Here is a 17,455-nt window from a genome sequence, read left to right on the forward strand (position 1 = left end):
AAAAGGCTATGATGAAATACAATAATATTGAATGAAACTAAATAAAAGCGCAAATCCCAGGAAACAGTTTGGCATTTGAAGATGGAATAGAAAAGCCTGATTTTAACTAAGATCTATAGTATGACCAAGAGCAGCAGGGACTGTCCTTGCAAAAATTCTTCCCTTCACTTAAGGCTTTGAAAATAAAGTTCTTCAGGAGTTTGGAGCACCTCTAATGTCCAGCAGTAATTAAGACATTCTTAACATCCTTGACCATAGACAAACATTTTCTAAACAAATCTAACTTTACAGTAAAAAGCTATTAATCATATTAAAAATGAGATTGATCCTTAACACTGGAACTTGGCACTTAATTGCCAGTCATTCAGTTGTTCCTAACATAGTGGATGAAACAAATAATGCAACATTTAATGGTTGGTCTTGTTTTATTTTCTAATATTTATTAAACTGTTTACACTTCTAGTTTTCAATCCAGAGTTTAGCACTCATACCTATGGCTTTTACTGTTATGTTTAGCACATCTTTTTGTCAAGTGTCAGAATTTCATTTCAAAAAAACCCACCAAGAACGTGATACCATATAGACAAGTCTCTTTGTTTATGTTTAAACATATTCATTTTCAAAAATGATTATTTATAAAAGAAGAGCCTGCTCATAGCTTTCTTCCAAATCATGTTTATCACAGACTTACCAAGCTCTTCCTATTTTTAAATGTCCCATTTAGCATGTCTCACTGCCTCCAAGTGAAGTCTTTTCCCTCCCTCAGCCCCCCACCTCTAAATTTAATGCAAAAAGAAAATCAGTAACTGGCATTTTCAAGCAAAAATATAAAGCACTATAACATTACCTACACTGCCTTTTACAGAATTAAGTTCTCAAGAACTCTAGAAACTTTGTGGAAATTTAACCACTCAGTGTTGAAAAGGCACAGAACTTTTGTGCTCCGAGACCTCCAGCAACAGTGCTTCTAGCCCAGCCTGAAAGTTAAGATCCAAAAATTCACAGGTACGTAATTGCAACTTACAGCAGAAGCCCTCAGGTTTTACTGACTCTCCTGCCACAGACATCCTGCAAATTTATACAAGACTTTGCTTCTACTGGAAGCGGAAAAGAGGTAAAATTACTTTTACATATACCCAGGAATGGTGTAATGATACAATGATACAAGCTATTCATTGCTAAAAATCTCAAAGTTGTCCCTGTCTGTGGTAGTTTCTTTTTCATGGCACTACATGAACGGGGAAATATTTTTCACATATGAGAGAATTTTAACTGTACTTGAAGAAACCTAATTTTGGTCCACTCGTCCAACTTCCTATGGACAGCATATTGGAAAGGTGAACAGTGATGGTTCAAAAATCAATGTAAAAGGTAACAAAAAAAATTTGGTATTTCATTTTTAAAACTGCAGTGTCATTATGTGTCCTAGTCATCCACTTTTGCGTTTTGCATGTCCACTAATTGTTGTGCTTCTAAGTCTTCAGCTTGCTCATGACGTTCCTTATCTGCATCATCTGCTTGATTAAGATCCTTTTCTTCTGCTTCTCCTTGATCAACACTGCGATATTCTACTTGTTCAAGGTCTGTTCCATCTGTAAGTTCTGCCTGTACTTCTTCCATCTGTATTTGATTTACATGCTCCACATGTAACTGCTCCACGTGCACTTCAGCACCTTGCTCAGTCTGAATGTGTTCAACTTCCAAGTAACTGATCTGCACCTGTTCCTGTAGTTCTTCCATCTGAGCGCCTTTCACTTGATTGTCCTGTATGAGATCCTGGTGCATCTGTTCCACAGTTACCTGTGCAGGATCCACTTGTACCTGAATTACTGGTAGGACATGGACTTGCTCAACTTGTTCTATTATTGTCATTGATGTTACTGGCTCACCTTCCATAGCTTCCACTGGAAGAACCTCTTCTGTCACTAATAGTTCTGAAATATTGTGCATTTCTTTAAGATGCCTTCTCAGCTCACTGCCTTGCATAAACCACAAATCACATAAGGTACAGTGGTTGGGCTTGTCACCAGTGTGTATTACCAAGTGGTCTTTGAACTGATCCCAGCTGTTAAACACGCTGTTACAAACCTGAAACAAAAGATACAGTGTGTAAAATAGTGCCAACGGAAATGTGACAAAATACAGCGCCTGAGATCATAGCTTCACATTGTATAGCTTCTTGCTACTTGGATTCAAAAAACATACATGTTAGAGGTAAAAGCTGAGAAGAAAGCTTCAAATGAACAGAAGACTTGATATTTTCTTCCTTTTTTTAAGAATGGTGAGCTATTTTGAGTTGTGCATACATAAGATACCTACAAAATTCACAAGTCAGTAGAACATTTGAAAATTTTCTCATCTGATATTCATGTACAGTATCATACCCCAATCAATACATACCTGGCACTAGAGTTTTGTGTGGAAAAATATTTATGCATTAATAGGGTGCACTGAAAGTGTAATACAGATTGTTCTTTTACTGACATTCTAGATGCAGCACTACTGAACAACTTTTCCTTATTGTCCTTCTCATGACATCGTGAGGTTTAACAGGCTAGGCTGAACTCTCCCATTTTGTGATTAAAAAAACCCACTTGAGTGATTTCAGCAGACAAAACTTTTACAACTCCATCCCTCTCATTCTCTTCCAGCAAAAAGTACTGCCTCAACAGCAGACATACTGTTTTCACAAAGCACATGAGCTCCCTTCCTTCCCTTCAGCTGGCACTGGACGTAAATATCTGGAAAACAACACACAGAGACTGCAGAAATAAATGAGATACAGGGTAGAGGAGACAGAAAAGTGGGGTAAAGTCAGGCTTGGAGTAAAAAACCCACAGGCTCAGGAGCCTTTGTCCATGGAAATGTGTTTGGCTGTAGAGAGCAACAAGAACACACATTTCAACACCCCTTCACTGTTGACGAACAGTTTTGAAACAGGAGGTTCTATCTCTTCATCATTTTTAGTAACTGCACGGAAAGATGATGGAGGGAGTATCTGAAGGATTAACTCAACAGCAGGTCTGTGTAGTCAAGACAAACATCTCCATTGCTGAAGTCTGCTAAAATGGATAGTAATACTATTGCCACACTTTTTCCCCCCTAGGCTCACATTTCAGAAAGAGACTGCACATACAGTTTTTAAAATACTAATATTACAGATAAAGACTCAAAATTACTTAGTTATATATAAAGATAATGACTATCAGCAATGCCCAGGCACATAATTACTGTTCTTGCCAGACAGAATCTAATTCAGTATTCAATGCATACACCTGAAGAGCACAAAAATGACTCATCAAGAAACCACAGCTTTTTCTCCTCTTTGTTCAATGAACAAAGATTTGTTCAAATTTAGTTCTAAAGAGAAAAACTAAAAATTTATCCAAGAACTGGTGCACTTTCTGCAGGGTGAAGGGACACAAATCCATGTTCGCAACATCTGTGAGAGGATGAGGAAGTTTAGAAAAAGAGTTATGACTTGAATCAGCTCTTTAAAAGTGCAGTAAGATTTATCTCAACAGCCTTTCAAACGTCAGTTACATATAGTGACCAAGTACCCTAGCAATCTCTACAGCATTTATTTTGCTTAAAAAATACTATAGAATGCCATAATAAATTTGAATTACTTTCCAGACAAAATCAGTATGTTTGGTATCAAACAGAGAATAATAGAACAAGAAATTAAATAATAATTTGTCGTCTGGACTTTACTCTGGGCTTCACTTTTAGTGAAGCATGCTTAGAAGTGGGAAAGGCCTAGGTCAGTGTATCAAGAATCTTGAAAAGGAAGCAATGTAAAATGCAACCTACCCAGAAGAATCTCTATGATTTTAAGTATTATGAGGCTCCACATCAGTAATTCCATATTTTAAATGGAGATACTTAGATGTGAGAATTTATCTGCATATTGTTGAATGTGATCCAAAGTCCTCACTATTGTCTACAATTTCCTGGTTAGAAGAGGAGGGGCAAGCACTGATCTCTGCTCTGTGGTGACCAGTAACAGGACCCGAGGGAATGGCCTGAAGTTGTGCCAGGGGAAGTTTACGCTGTATATCAAAAACGTTTTTCACCCAGAGGGTGGCTGGGCACTGGAGCAGCTCCCCAGGACAGTGGTCACAGCACCAGCCTGACAGAGCTCAAGACGTGTTTGGACAATGCTGTCAGGGACAGGGAGTGACTCCAGGTGTCCTGTGCAAGGCTGGAAGCTGGACTCAATCCTTGTGAGTCCCCTCAAACTCAGCATATTCTGTGATTCGACATTATTTTACTGAAGTTGAAGTAGCTCTTAGAGACATAAGCCCACTCTCATTGCCTCTCCTGTTCAGTCCTCCCACACTCCTGGAGGAGGGAGATATGTAACCTATTTCCATTACCCACCTGACATTCATACAGTTTCTTTCTTCCCTTTTTAGCGCCAGCTCCAGACTGACAGGCTGTCAGGTGACATTTCAGTGTGCTATTCCGAGCGAAACGTTCATGGCAGTTTGGACATTCAAAGGGTTTTTCACCTGTTGAGACAGATACAAGGATTTGTAAGTGAATAAAACCACCCAGTCTTCTTTCAGGTCTCTCTTCTTCCTTTTGCTCTCTTGTCTAGGTTGATAAACACATTATAAACATGTGGCCAATGGGATTATTCTGCAGAAAAACAGATGAAAATTCAATATAAAAGGGCAAAAAACTGATGTAGAGTCATAACTCTCATTTAGAAGAAAACCAATGTAAAAATTACCAGTAGCTTTTAAGGCGTTTGTGGAAATTATATTACTATTCTGGCAAAATATTTTAAAGAAATAGGAGCTATTTCACACTTTTCATCTGATAATAGCTACAATTAAAAAAATCAACATAAGTCAATATACAAAGTGACATATTCAAGACAGAAGAATTTAAATAATACAACCTTTTTTTCTCAGTAATAACAGCTTATGCTTGAAACTGAGCTCCAGAAAATGAAGCTGACAGAGAATGATTGTGAAATAATAGTGAATCAATACTAAAACAAACAAAAAAAAAACCCTGCACCCAACATTTCCCCAAAATACAATGAAGAGAAAGCACAGAGGTACATAAATGGACACAAGCAAGATAAAAATTCCTCTCAGTTTGGCCACTTCATTTCAGCCATGGTATCAAACTTAAGATGCCAGCTAAGGACAACAGCAGGGGAAGCTGAAAGCAGATGTTTTTATTATCCAAGGTACTATGCTGTCATCAAGTGGTAGTGAACAAAGGGTGTTGCACCATGCACAAACACAATGACATTCAAGCAAATTAAATTACAAAAAAACCTGGAAGAGTGTGTTTCCTCTGAAAGTCTGTAATAATCTGTATAGGTACTGCCACCAACATCACTACTGACACAAATGGATAATGAACTCCAAAAGAGGTTGAGCCATTTCAGTGAATACCATGAGGATCAATCCTAGCTAGTTTAAAAGCCTGCATTTTCAGGCATGCAACAGTTATTGGATATTGCAGTGGAAAAACAATCTTCGGAAATATTTACTAGTTCTTAATTACCTTCTAAAAGAAATTCACAAGTAGCTGAAGTTGTTACTTATGTACCTGAAAGCTACAAAAAGATGTTAAATGGTGGGAACATTCCCCTCAATGGTTATAAAATGCTACATATTTGGAGTGTGTCCTACAGGAAAGGCAGAGGCTGCTAAACTGCCCTCACTCAGCCCTGCAGGTCAAAAATTATGGACTTTGCCCAAACAACTAGTCGGTTTGGAACTAGATGATCTTCAAGGTTCCTACCAATGCAAACCATTCTGTAATTCTATGATTCTACAGAGCATGCATGGATGACCAAAGAGCTCCTGGACAAACTCAAAAACAAAAATTAAGTCCATGGGACCAGATGAGATGCATCTGCTAATCTTGAGAGAGCTGGAGAAGGAAGTTGTTAAGCAACTATCTATAAAATTTGAGGTGTGGCAGTCTGGTGAAGTTCAAGATGACTGGAAAAGCAGAAACATAACCGTTTTAAAACAGGGATATAAGGAAGAGCTGGGGAACCACAGGCTAGTCAGTCTCACCTCCAAGCCAAAATTCACTTCCCTGTCAAACCATGACACTGCCCTAAAAATCATGGAGCAGATCCTCCTGGTAGCTATGCTGTGAAGACAGGCTGAAAGCATTGGGGTTGCTCAGCGTGGAGAAGAAAAGGCTTCAGGGAGGTCAAAGAACACTTTCCGTTGCCTAAAGGCAGTCTACAGGAAGGCTGGAAAGGGACTTTTAAGATAATGTAGTGAAAAATGACAAAGAGGGGAATGGCCTTGAGCTGAAACAGAGTAGGTTTAGGTTAGATATTAGGAAGAAATTAATTTCTCAGAGGGTGGTGATGCACTGGAACAAGTATCTCAGGGAAGCTGTGGTTATCCCCTCCGTGAGAAATGTTCAGGGCCCAGCAGCAGCCTGGTCTAGCGGGTCCAAGGTCCCAGAGGGTCAAACTAAATGATGTGTAAGGTCCCTTCCAAACAAAGCCATTTTATCATCCTATTACTGCCCCACTGCTATTTTAATGTAATTGCAGGTATAGTGATTGAACAATAACAGGGTAAAACATTTTTAGGACATTTTCTCACAGGCCTTTCAAGTTCATTTTAGCATTCAACCAGTGGTATACAGAGCTCAGAATTTAGAAAGCCTATAACAGAATGGGAGCTTTTTCATTCTCCTTAGGAGACCACAGTTAAATGCTGATATCTGTTCTGATTTTAAGCTTAAGGCTTTTGAAAATGCTAAACTGTAAGTAATTAGAATACATATGTTATACTTACTAGATCAATACATATTTAGTAAGTAATTTGTACCTCTTGTGATATGTTAACTTGCTTTGAATCGAAAATACTTTCTTTGCAAGAACAACCAACATATTACATAGTTTGGATTACTCTGGTTATCTGCCACAAATTTTTTTCTGAATAGATTTTTGCTAACTAGCACGTATTTGAATTGCTTATAATGGAGAAACACTCACTGCTTTACAGGAGATAAGAACTTCCCAAAGCTTGTTTATAAAAGGAACTTTTACGAAGCTATTGGGAATAGACCAGATACTGCCATATAGCAATACTCAGCAGTCCCATACACAGATACAGTCTAATTAAATTAAGACTTTCTAATTAAAAGGCTTTAACAATAACATGCTGCTAAAGAAATAGAGCTGCTACCCTCCATTAAACTTTTACTTATGACTTATGACTGGCATATTAAACAAAAACATCTGGAAGATCAAGACCACATATATTTTACATTCAGTTATCTGTGTCATTCTCAGTGTCTGTTCAGTCAGCTGACTTTTCAGTGAGATGAAGAAGTAATCTCCTATACTAAAAAGAAGGAGGAGCACAAATCACTTTGTACTCAAAAGATTTTTGCTACCCATATTTCAAAGAGGCAGATTTCACAGTAAAAAAAGTGTACTATAATGACTAGGAATGTTTTGCCAGTTTTAGTAGTTTTGCTTAATTAACCAAGAAAATTCATATCATAGGTGAGATGAGACAAGAGCAAAGGTAAAACTTTCCAAACATGATGGTACAAGACATAATTCTTTGAGGGTATTTTATATCTAATAGGCATTTGGTCAGAAGTTCTGTTAGATAAAGAAACTCTCTAGACTATATTCCTCAAAGAAGATTGTGTTTCAAATAATATTTCAACAAAAATATTTACTAGAAAATTTGAAAATAAAAGTAGTTCCTCAGTTTGGTATTTCTGAAGAAGGGGACATGACTTAAGGAAGTATTTTGAAAAAAATCTCTAAGATTTAATAGACTTGACAGAGAAGCTTCCTTACTACTTTCTGGTTTTAGGTGCTTATTTTAATTGACTCAATCCCCTAAAAGTTTCCAACATCAATGGAAAACAAAAAACATGAACAAACAAAAACACATACCACCATTTTAGTTATAACTAGAAGCCAAGTATTTCTAGCACTCAGGACTCATTTATTTTCTTCAGCATATTTTCTATTTCCCCAAAACATGCAAAAGCCAAAATACTAGGATGAAGGCCACAAGCACAGGACTGTAGCAGTGTTCTTACCTGTGTGCTTCCGAAGGTGCTCTTTAAAATGCCCAAAGTGGTCAAACTGTTTGTCACAGTACTGGCATACATGTATTTTCTTGCCAGGTCTTTGCTTCTTGCTGGCACCACCTTCATCAAGGTGGTAACAGGTGAGGTGCTGTTTCAAAGCACTCTCTCGTAGGTATCTTTTATTGCATATGTCACATTTGTAATTCTCAGTAGAGTGTGTTTTCATGTGTTCCTTAAAATGGTAAAACAATTTAAATGAACGGTTACATTTCTCACAGTGGAATAAATTGTTCATGTGTGACAGCTGAAGTTCCACAATTTCAATACCTTCTACCTGTTTGCACGAGGGGTCAGTTGCACTATCACCTTCTTCTTGCATCTGGCATTTTCTCTCTCCCTGACGATACTTGCTGGTGATATCTGCCAAAAGAGCCAAAGCAGATTCATCTGATGTACCTGTTGTCTGTATATACTTTATGGATTGCTCTGCAGAAGCTACTTCTTCAAGGGTTTCAATGCTGTCATCCTCCACTTTCATCGTCCCTTCAGCAATCTCAACCTCAATTTCAACAGGCTCTGATTCTGCAGATGGTAGTGTTTCTGTGATAACATTAGAGGTTTCAGCAATCTTCCTCTTTTTTGGTTTATTTTTACCTTGTGCTTCATTTGATTCTAAGGGTGATGAATTTTCTTTGTTCCTGAAAAGCATTTGCATAAACATGGTTAAGATCAATTAACAGTGACATAATTCCTGTCTAGTAATGAGGTTCCGCATCCAAAACTCCCGTTTCTCAAAGTTGAATGATGACCACATTATCTGTGTGCACATCGGACACATAATCTGTGTGCACATCAGGAGCTAATTTGTCCTTAATTTACACTCTGTAGTGCAGTAAAATAATGTTGTTAAAGCTGATAAAGTATTTTTAAGTAATTAAAGTAAATAGCTCTGCTATTTACTGCATCTTCTGCATCTATCAGGAAGAAAAGCAAGTTAACCTAATGGCTTATCTAAAAATTTGTGAAATTCTGTACTTGGAAAGAAAACTTCTCTAAAATTATTACTTCTTTGGCCTGCCTACTCAGAAATAAGGTTTAAGTCCTTCCTATGCCATTCACCTCTTAAGCTCTGGATTGTGTGCAACTCTAAGCAGTACTTAGAGCTTGCCAGAAAACACTTTAGCTGTGACTTCACATTATGATTATACACACAAGGGTTAACATATCCCACAATTCAGGAAGACACACTGCTAATAGCTGACATTAAAAAAAGCCACTAGGATGTGAAAGGAGTATTCTAGTTTAAACACAGCCTTTAGTTCTGTGCCGTTCTCCCTGCGTAACGCACACACAATCCCTTTCCTCCAAAATGTCAGGGATGGCATGGCATCTCAAACACAGACACAGCTGAGTGGGTCAATGCTTTCAAGTCATCCACAGCACTACTGTGGTGGAGGTTTTACTACTGATCATCAGTTTCAAAAATAAGTGGCTATCTTCCCATCATATAGACTGACTGGAGTAAGCTGTGCTTTTAACCTTCCTCTCACCATGATGAATCCTTTCATGTAATGCACTCCTTATCACTTCCAGGCTTTCTAGTAACAAGAGATAAGACTTTGCCCAGTATCTCCAAGTCATATTGTCAGATGTGTAACTAATGATGTAATGCAGGCCACAGCTTATAAATGGCACCTTAGTCTGTTCACACACAGGGAAAGCAGTAGCTAAACCCAGTTTCATATAGCCTGGATTTCTAATGTCTACCGATCACAGGTACGTTGCAAGGAGCTCCTGGATCACATACCAAAAGCAACTAGTGTAGCATGCAGAAGGAATGAGAACATGAGAGTACTTTATGGAAGTGAAATGGAAGAAAGGGGAATGAAAAACAGCATGATGGGACTGGCACCCACTTTTTTCAAGCTAGACTTTTGCAATGGATTACAGTTCCTGGTACTGGATAAGGTACTGCAGCAACATTTGATTGAGTATTGAACCCAGATAAAACCAACTTTAAAAGTTACATTCATTCAATAAGTTTGAGAGGTTAATTTTGCAGCAAGAGGTTTTAAGATCACTACTTATTCTCTCAGAAATAGCAGAAAGCTACACAAAATCAAAACACCACAAAACAAAACAAGCACCACAAAATCAAAACAAGCACAAACTTGTTAATGTTGTCTGATTACCAGAGACACATTGTCACAGCACAGCCAGCTGTCAATCAAGTGCAGGCCATCAGACAGCACAGAGACCAACTATCAGGTACAGAGTCACAGCCATACAACATCAGCAATATTTAGAAGCCATGTCATTTGTCATTGAGTTCTAGCCCAATGAATGCAACATTCTTGTTTTACCCTGTGTAATTCTGAAATGTATGTTACAGTAGAAGAATATATGGTTCTACACAAGTTAAGGAGGTTCCAGCATAAGGAACAGCACTGCAAAATACTGGCAGCCAGCTTGTGCAGAAGCCTTGTTGAGACTCTCTCCTTCAGTGTTGGAAAGAAAAAGAGGCTTATGTGCTTACCTGATTTCAAGTGCTTTGATTGCTTCTAGCATCTGTAGATACTCTGCAGCTTTCCAAACATCGTTTGCTTCTTCCTCACCTTGCACCATTAGCTTTGCTGTATAGGTGAATTCAATTAGGTGACGAAATGCCATGTTACTTACACCTGTGTACAGGCAAGAGAAACAAGTTACCTTTAACAATTCTGCAGCCTCATCTTCCCAAAGAATCTTGCACACTTGCCTGCACACCATTTTGATCACAGTACTGTAGTCACCAGTTTCATAAAGGTCACACCCTTAAATGGCTCAACTGAATGGTTTGGAAGAGACCTTTATAATCACCTAGTTCCAACCTCACTCATGTTGGAATAAAAAATCCTACTAGAGAAATATAGTCTGAAACAACTGTGGAGTTTTGCCATGACAAAGATAAAAGGAATGATAAGATGGACAAAAAGCAGTTTCAATAATATATAGATTTAAACACAAAAATACTGTTCCTGGAAGCTGAAATGCTGCTCTAGGAATTTAATTTCCTCCCTGCCTACCACATAAGTATTCCCCCATGTTGGCCTTGCTCTTGCATCCCAGCCAAGGCATCTCCCATTGGCCATCACTGACAGCCTTTTTCAGCTGACCGGAATGGCTTTTCTCTGGGAAAGCTTTTGTGTAGTACTGCTAGTCCTAAAAACGTATACAGGGTCTGCCTGACCTTCATTAGCCATGTATTAGGGGAAAGAAGGGGGGAAAAAAAATGAAAAAGCACCACATAATCTCACATTATGCCTTCCAATATATTTAATACTGTTCTCATTTTGATTTTTCTTCAGGGAGGTTTTCTTTCCAGTTATGGTAGCTGTCTTAGAACAACTCAAGAACTAAGATCTAGAAAGTTAACTGCAATAACCAAGCATGTTCACGTGTTCAAAGCCAGACTGGATACGGCCTTGACCAACCTGGTCTAGCGGGAGGCACCCCTTCCCATGGAAGGGGAGGTTGGGCCTAGATAACCTTATCATTCTATTACTCCAACCCTAAACATTCTATGATTCTATGCACTAGCCTCTACTCAGGATGCTACAATAATTTGCAGCTTGAGCACACAACTCTGAATGCTTTTATTTGCACAAGTCAGATTACCTTCAATCTCCACCAAAGGCTCCTGAGTGAAATCTTGGAAGAATTTGTGGAAGAACTGGCTACAGGCAGCAAGAACTGCCTTATGAGCTTTGAAGTGGTGACCTGAAAGGGAGACAAAAAGTTTGGTTTAAGGTAACACTTTCCTCCCTTCATAGTGCAGAATAAGTGCAGGTGCAGAAAAAAAGACCACCCAGTGTAAACATCTATTCCAGCAGCATATACTGAGGGATTCTCCTTGTAAAATAGGATAGTACTGCAGCTGGCTTGTCCCTTCTTACACAGAACCTTGCTGACATTGCTGACCTTGCTACAGCTCTGCAACTAGCTGGAGAACTCACTCCACTCACTCACTCACTTGTTTCTCTTTTCAGATATTAATAAATTAATTATGGGAAATTTCTATGCAAACTTTTCTTGGTATGTCTTGGGATCAGCTATGTATGCCTCATGTTTTCGTTGCTCCTACAGACTGATATAACGACTGCCAGCATAAACACCACAGAACAAAAGTGGTTCTGCTCTATTCTTTCTATCTTCCAGAGTATGTATTTCTTCTCCCCAGTGGAGGCATGCATTTTCATAGGGCTCAGTGGTACAGGGATAAAGGAAGCAACACAGATTAGAACTACACAGCTGCACACAAAACCAGCTCTGAGTTCAACACAAGGATTTGGTAATGACAGAGCAGGAGCAAACATTCAGGGCAAGCACTGTCAGTGAAACTGTGGCTGTCCCTGAAGAATTTTTTTTTTGTCTTTATTTGCTTACCTCCTCCTAATATGGACTCTGTAGGATCCTTTTTCTTCAAGCGAGTTGTTGCTATCCTTTAAAAGTCCGGTGCTACTCCCTTAGCTAAATCTGGCCTACTGGACACTGCCTATATTCCCTGTAGTGCTCATCCATTCTACAACATGTTTGGAATATGAAGCAGACTTAAATGATCTACCACATAGCATCTTTTCTAAGGAAATAATAAGCACTAGTATCTTCATCATCCTTTTAAAACAGTTCTTATGCCCTTAGAACACATACAAAAAGTGTGTGTTTCTACCCTTTTTCTAAGTATACATTAAAATAGTAGAGAGGTACTAGAGAAGCTGCTGTGAGAAGCAAATATTGTTTGAAGGTGTGGGTTTTTTAAATTTAAACACAGTATTTGTAAAGGTTCTCTGCATGCAGTCAGACAGCTCAAATCAGAGAAAAGTATTTTAACAATGTTTTGGGAATCCTTAGCACATTAAATATACCACAGCAGTTTCAAAGAGGGCTTCTATCTGAAAACATTTTAGTCTTTTGTTTGGGAAAGCAGAAGCAAAATTATTAACTACTACGATGAAATTTTGCAAGTGACTTGCACACAGGAACGGAACTAAGAATTGGTTCACAGCCCCATCTGACACCTGACCATGAAAAATCCAACAGCATCCCAGCACAGCTTTCAGAATTCTCTGAATACCAACTAGTTCTCAGGCCTGTACATACCATCGACGATCAGAGTGATATCTGTAAACTGGTCCTGCTCACGTTGTTCATTCAGTCTATCCAAAATAACTTTATAGTGTTCAGGGAATTCCTGGATACATTCCATCATTTCCTCAGCTTCCATGGCAAAAGGCCTGGTCTGCAAAACAAACGTGGTATGAAAGTAAGAATACCGTGCCACTCAGTAAATACTGTGCAGAGTCAGGTTACTATACAAATGTGAACTAACTAGCACTTTGCCAGGACTATAAAACAAATGGAAAAACTGTCTTGCTAACAAGATTTTTACCCAATGTTAGCTGACAGGTAGGAAATGGCACAGTTAATGATGTGGAATATTGTCTTATTTGGACACATGAAGAAAGAGCCAAAGTGGGTATTTCTTTATCCTACAGATTCAGCAGGGACCCACCACCCTCAAAGCAAATACTACAGCGATGCAATATCCCACAGCTACTCATCCAATACCACAGCAGCATAATCTCAGAATCTTCATACAGTTATTGCAATCCCTCCGATCCACTTGGTTAAATATAAAAGTTTTAAGAACTGTCTGTTAAGTCACACTTTGCAGGTCATGAATACAAGTTGTTTACTTCCTTTAAATATGGATGTAATACAGCAGCAATTTTCAATTTCTGAGTGCATTACAATTGCCAGGGATTTCATCTGCTCTCAAGCTTATTCATCCATCCTACTTACACTTCTTCCTCTGTAAAGTGAAATATTCTTTGCCAGCCTTCTGACATATAATGCCTGTAGTCTGATAGCACTTCCTCCCTTACTAACACAGTAAACATAGCTGGGGGTGGGAGTTGCAGAGGATCTCAGACCTGGAGAGGGTTAGCAGAACTCGGTGCCTGTGGATGAGATGCAGAACAGTAGTCTGCTGCATATACAGAAGAACCTCAGGAGAGCATCCAAGTGCTTCAAGGAAAGCACTTCACAAAGTACCTCCAGGCAAAATTACTTCAGATCCATGCAGCAACGCTCATCTTCAACTCCCACACTAATGAGGCTTACATTTAGAATGCTGCAGAAAAAAAAAATTATGGAGTTCCTGTTTACACCACAAAACATACTCCCTTCTTGTCTCTCAGAAAAAAAGTCACCCGTGAAGAAGTTGTTTTGCCAAGAGAATGAAATAAGTAGAGTAGAAGCAACTACTTAGGGAAATCCAGCTCTACCCGCTACTGCTACATTGCCAACCACAGAAATGCTGTCTGCAAAAGTCGGATTCGTTACCTAGTGTGCAACAAGCCAAAACCTACACACTCAAGGTGACATTGATTATTTATTTCAGAGTTGTGCAGGCCTGGGTGCCTGGAAGAATTCCACAATCAAGTACCCAACTATAAAAACTTTTTACTAGTTATTGTACATTTTACCAAGCAAAAGGATTAGTGTTTATTGGTTACAAGTAACATAGTTCTCTAATTAATTAGTATTCTCTCTTCTACTGGTTAATGACTTTCTTGTTTCCTGTGCTAATCAGTCCACATACTCAGTCTCTCTCTTCTTTTGGATCAGGTTTCTTGGGTTGGTTGTTGCAGTCTCCCCCAGCCAGAATTACCTACTACCCAGTTGGAGCCAATTCCAACACAATTGCTAAGTTTGCTTAATTATTTTCTTCCTTATTTTGGGGTTTCTGCTACATGTCCCTGTGGCCTCTAAATTCTAGATACTCTGTGTCCACTATCAGTGGTACACCCATTTTCCCAGGTTTTGTTAGTCTGGCCTTTCGATCTGAGATCACTGAAGTATGTCTTCATAAGCTTAAGAAGGCAATTTTACCCACAAGTAATTTGTTTTTGTAACACCTGGACATTACTTAGAGCTTGTCGGCTGCTCTCTGTATTAGAGATTAAATCTCCTTTCTTGTTGAGGAGGCTTGACAGTACACAAAGATCAAACATCAAAGTAAATCCTTCCTTAAGAAAATTCTACGTATTCCGTATTTCACACCGGAAACAACTGTCAGGGCCTTCAAGTGGGCAGAGGAGCCCAGCATGCAGGGGAAGACGAGGTGGAAGGAAACAGATGCTGCTGCTGCATTCTCTTCACTTAATCTGTAATGGTGGGTCTAAGACAGACAATCAGAAGTTCCTGCCTTTTTTTAACCATTTGGTATTTCACACACAGTCTCATGTGGGAAGGTGTCAGCTATCTGCTTCACAGTTTAATTCTTCTTGCCCATTTTCGACACATTACAAAAGGGCAAATGACTTGCAATTAGAATCATAATTCCTAAAAAGAAAAATTTGATCTCCAACTCTCATGATTTTCATCTCCCATGGTTTTTGCTTTACTTCCAAACTGACTGTAGGGATATCTTACGAAGAAACACCCTAAACCTCAAAATAATAGAGCAACCTTAGCCTAGCAAACACAAGATAATTTAAAAAGTTTTTTCTTAGAACTCTTACAAAACATAGTAAGATACATACAGTTCATGTTAGGCAGTTCATTAATTTACACAGCACTAGTAAAAATGTGAATGTACTGTGTATCTAAATGCAGTTGCAGTATTGGGTATTCTCGTTTTAAAACCCTCGGTCATACTGCACAAAAACGCCTGACAAAACAGCACGTGTTCAGAAAGAGCATGACTGCTTTGGAGGAAGGAGTGAAAAGTACAGCTGAGAAAACAAAGCAGCCGAGGAAGATGGACAGAGTGATCCAAATTCCCACTTATGAGTGGGCTCAAAGATGCGTGACAGAGTAGACCGCTTCAGTTGTCTGTGCAGTTTCCTTGAAAGACTTATCGAAATACTGCCTTAGCCTTATGAGCCTGCAGCTCTGGACGCATTTCATGCGATGTGCATATGTTCTGCCGAGCTGTTTTTATAAATCTGCCTCAGTGAAACATGTTATTATTACTATTCTCCTGGGCTACATCAGGAGCTCCTTGGATTCCAGGCACCAGATGTCTGTTTCCCGCACATGGATCCCAGAGGCGCAGGCGAGGCAGTGCTGGGGCAGGTCGGGTGACCCGGAGAAGCCGATGCGGCGTGCCCACAGCACCGCCATCTTGGGAAGGGGGGAGCCGTGGCCTGGCCAGTGCAGAAGTAGGAATTCCTCATGTACGCTGCCGCATGTTCCCCCCAAAACCAACGCTCAGGCACGGCGCAGGCACGATCCCGATCCCGCCCCTGGGCTCCGCAGCGCGGACGCGGGATCGGTGCCTCTCCCGCCGGGATCGTGGGCACAACAGCCGCCAGGCGGCGCCCCCACTCCCGGCCGCCCCACCCGGGGCTCCCGCCACCCGCGCGCGCCTCGCTGCCACCCGCGGCCTCATTGGCGGTCGCCGGTGTCAGTCAACGCGACCCCGGCCAATCGCGAGGCGCGGGCAGCGCTCGCCCCGGAGGCAGAAGCCAATGAGCGGCCGCCGACTGCCCGGAGCGGGCGAAGGCGGAAGGCCTGGCCCGCGCCCAGGGCTCGCCGCGGACGGGGGATCCGGGCGCGGTGTGGGCGGCGCCGGCAGGCACGGGGGTCCCGCGGGACGCCTCGAGAGGGGACCTGGCCGCTGCCGCCCCGAGCCCGGCGCGCGGCAGCGCCGCCGCCTCATTAGTGCTTATTACGTCATCAAAGCGCGCATTAAATCGATCCCTTTTCAATTCCCGGGCCGGGTCGCGGCCCGACGACGCGGCGCTCCGAGGGGTGGGGAGGCGGTTCTGCCGGGGACTCACCGGGAGCAGCTCCTCGCCGCGCCGCTTCCCGCTCCACCGCCGCCGCTTCCTGCTGCCCGGCACGCTGGAAAGCGGGGCGCGCGCCGGCCAATCCCGACTCGCATTCCCGGCCTGCCCCGCGCTCACCCTTCACGCGACAGGGCGCGCGCGCGGCGGGGGCGTGGCCCGGCGGCCCGGGGCATGCTGGGAGTTGTAGTCCATTTGTGCAGTGTGACGGATTCAGAGCGGCAGACCGGGTCAGGCTGGAGGGGACTACAGCGGGTCATCTGTTCCAGCCTCCCTGCTTAAGCAGGATCATCCAGAGCACATGGCACGGGATTGTCTTCAGACAGTTCTTCAGTGTCTGTGAAATTAGACTCCATAGACTCTCTGGGTAATCTGTTCTGGTCACCTGTGCTCCAAAATTCTTCCTCACATTCAGGTGGAATTTCTTTTGCATCAGTTTCTCCTGCCCATTGCCTCTTGTCCTATTGCTCGGCACCACCGAGCAGAGCCCGGTCCCTGTTCTGGCCCCTCCCTGCAGACACTGACAGACAGGGATGAGGTGCCTTCTCAGTCATCTCTTCCTGAGA

At 41.1% G+C, this 17,455-nt stretch overlaps 1 protein-coding gene and 1 long non-coding RNA gene across 7 annotated transcripts; one reads left to right on the forward strand and one right to left on the reverse strand.

Moving 5' to 3' along the window:
• Positions 1-418: 418 nt before the first annotated feature.
• ZNF131 (zinc finger protein 131) lies at positions 419-17,455 on the reverse strand. 6 transcript variants are annotated; one of them, XM_054003724.1, is made up of 8 exons: positions 16,884-17,455; positions 13,195-13,333; positions 11,713-11,814; positions 10,592-10,736; positions 8,710-8,753; positions 8,065-8,475; positions 4,384-4,514; positions 419-2,088 (listed from the first exon to the last, which is right to left on the reverse strand). In XM_054003724.1, exons 2-8 carry the CDS (start codon positions 13,316-13,318, stop codon positions 1,426-1,428), a joined length of 1,620 nt encoding a protein of 539 aa, XP_053859699.1. In that variant the 5' UTR covers positions 13,319-13,333; positions 16,884-17,455; the 3' UTR covers positions 419-1,425. The 6 variants fall into 6 exon arrangements, with proteins under 6 accessions (XP_053859699.1, XP_053859697.1, XP_053859694.1 ...); XM_054003722.1 differs by having other exon boundaries at positions 8,065-8,287; positions 8,390-8,753; XM_054003719.1 differs by having other exon boundaries at positions 8,065-8,753.
• On the forward strand, positions 918-4,565 carry LOC128822129 (uncharacterized). The gene is made up of 5 exons (XR_008441363.1): positions 918-1,005; positions 1,478-1,594; positions 1,732-1,832; positions 2,652-2,733; positions 4,419-4,565. It is a non-coding gene; the product is annotated as an uncharacterized LOC128822129 (long non-coding RNA).

Source organism: Vidua macroura, chromosome Z (assembly GCF_024509145.1).
Source record: "Vidua macroura isolate BioBank_ID:100142 chromosome Z, ASM2450914v1, whole genome shotgun sequence".
NCBI classification, from domain to species: Eukaryota; Metazoa; Chordata; class Aves; order Passeriformes; family Viduidae; genus Vidua; species Vidua macroura.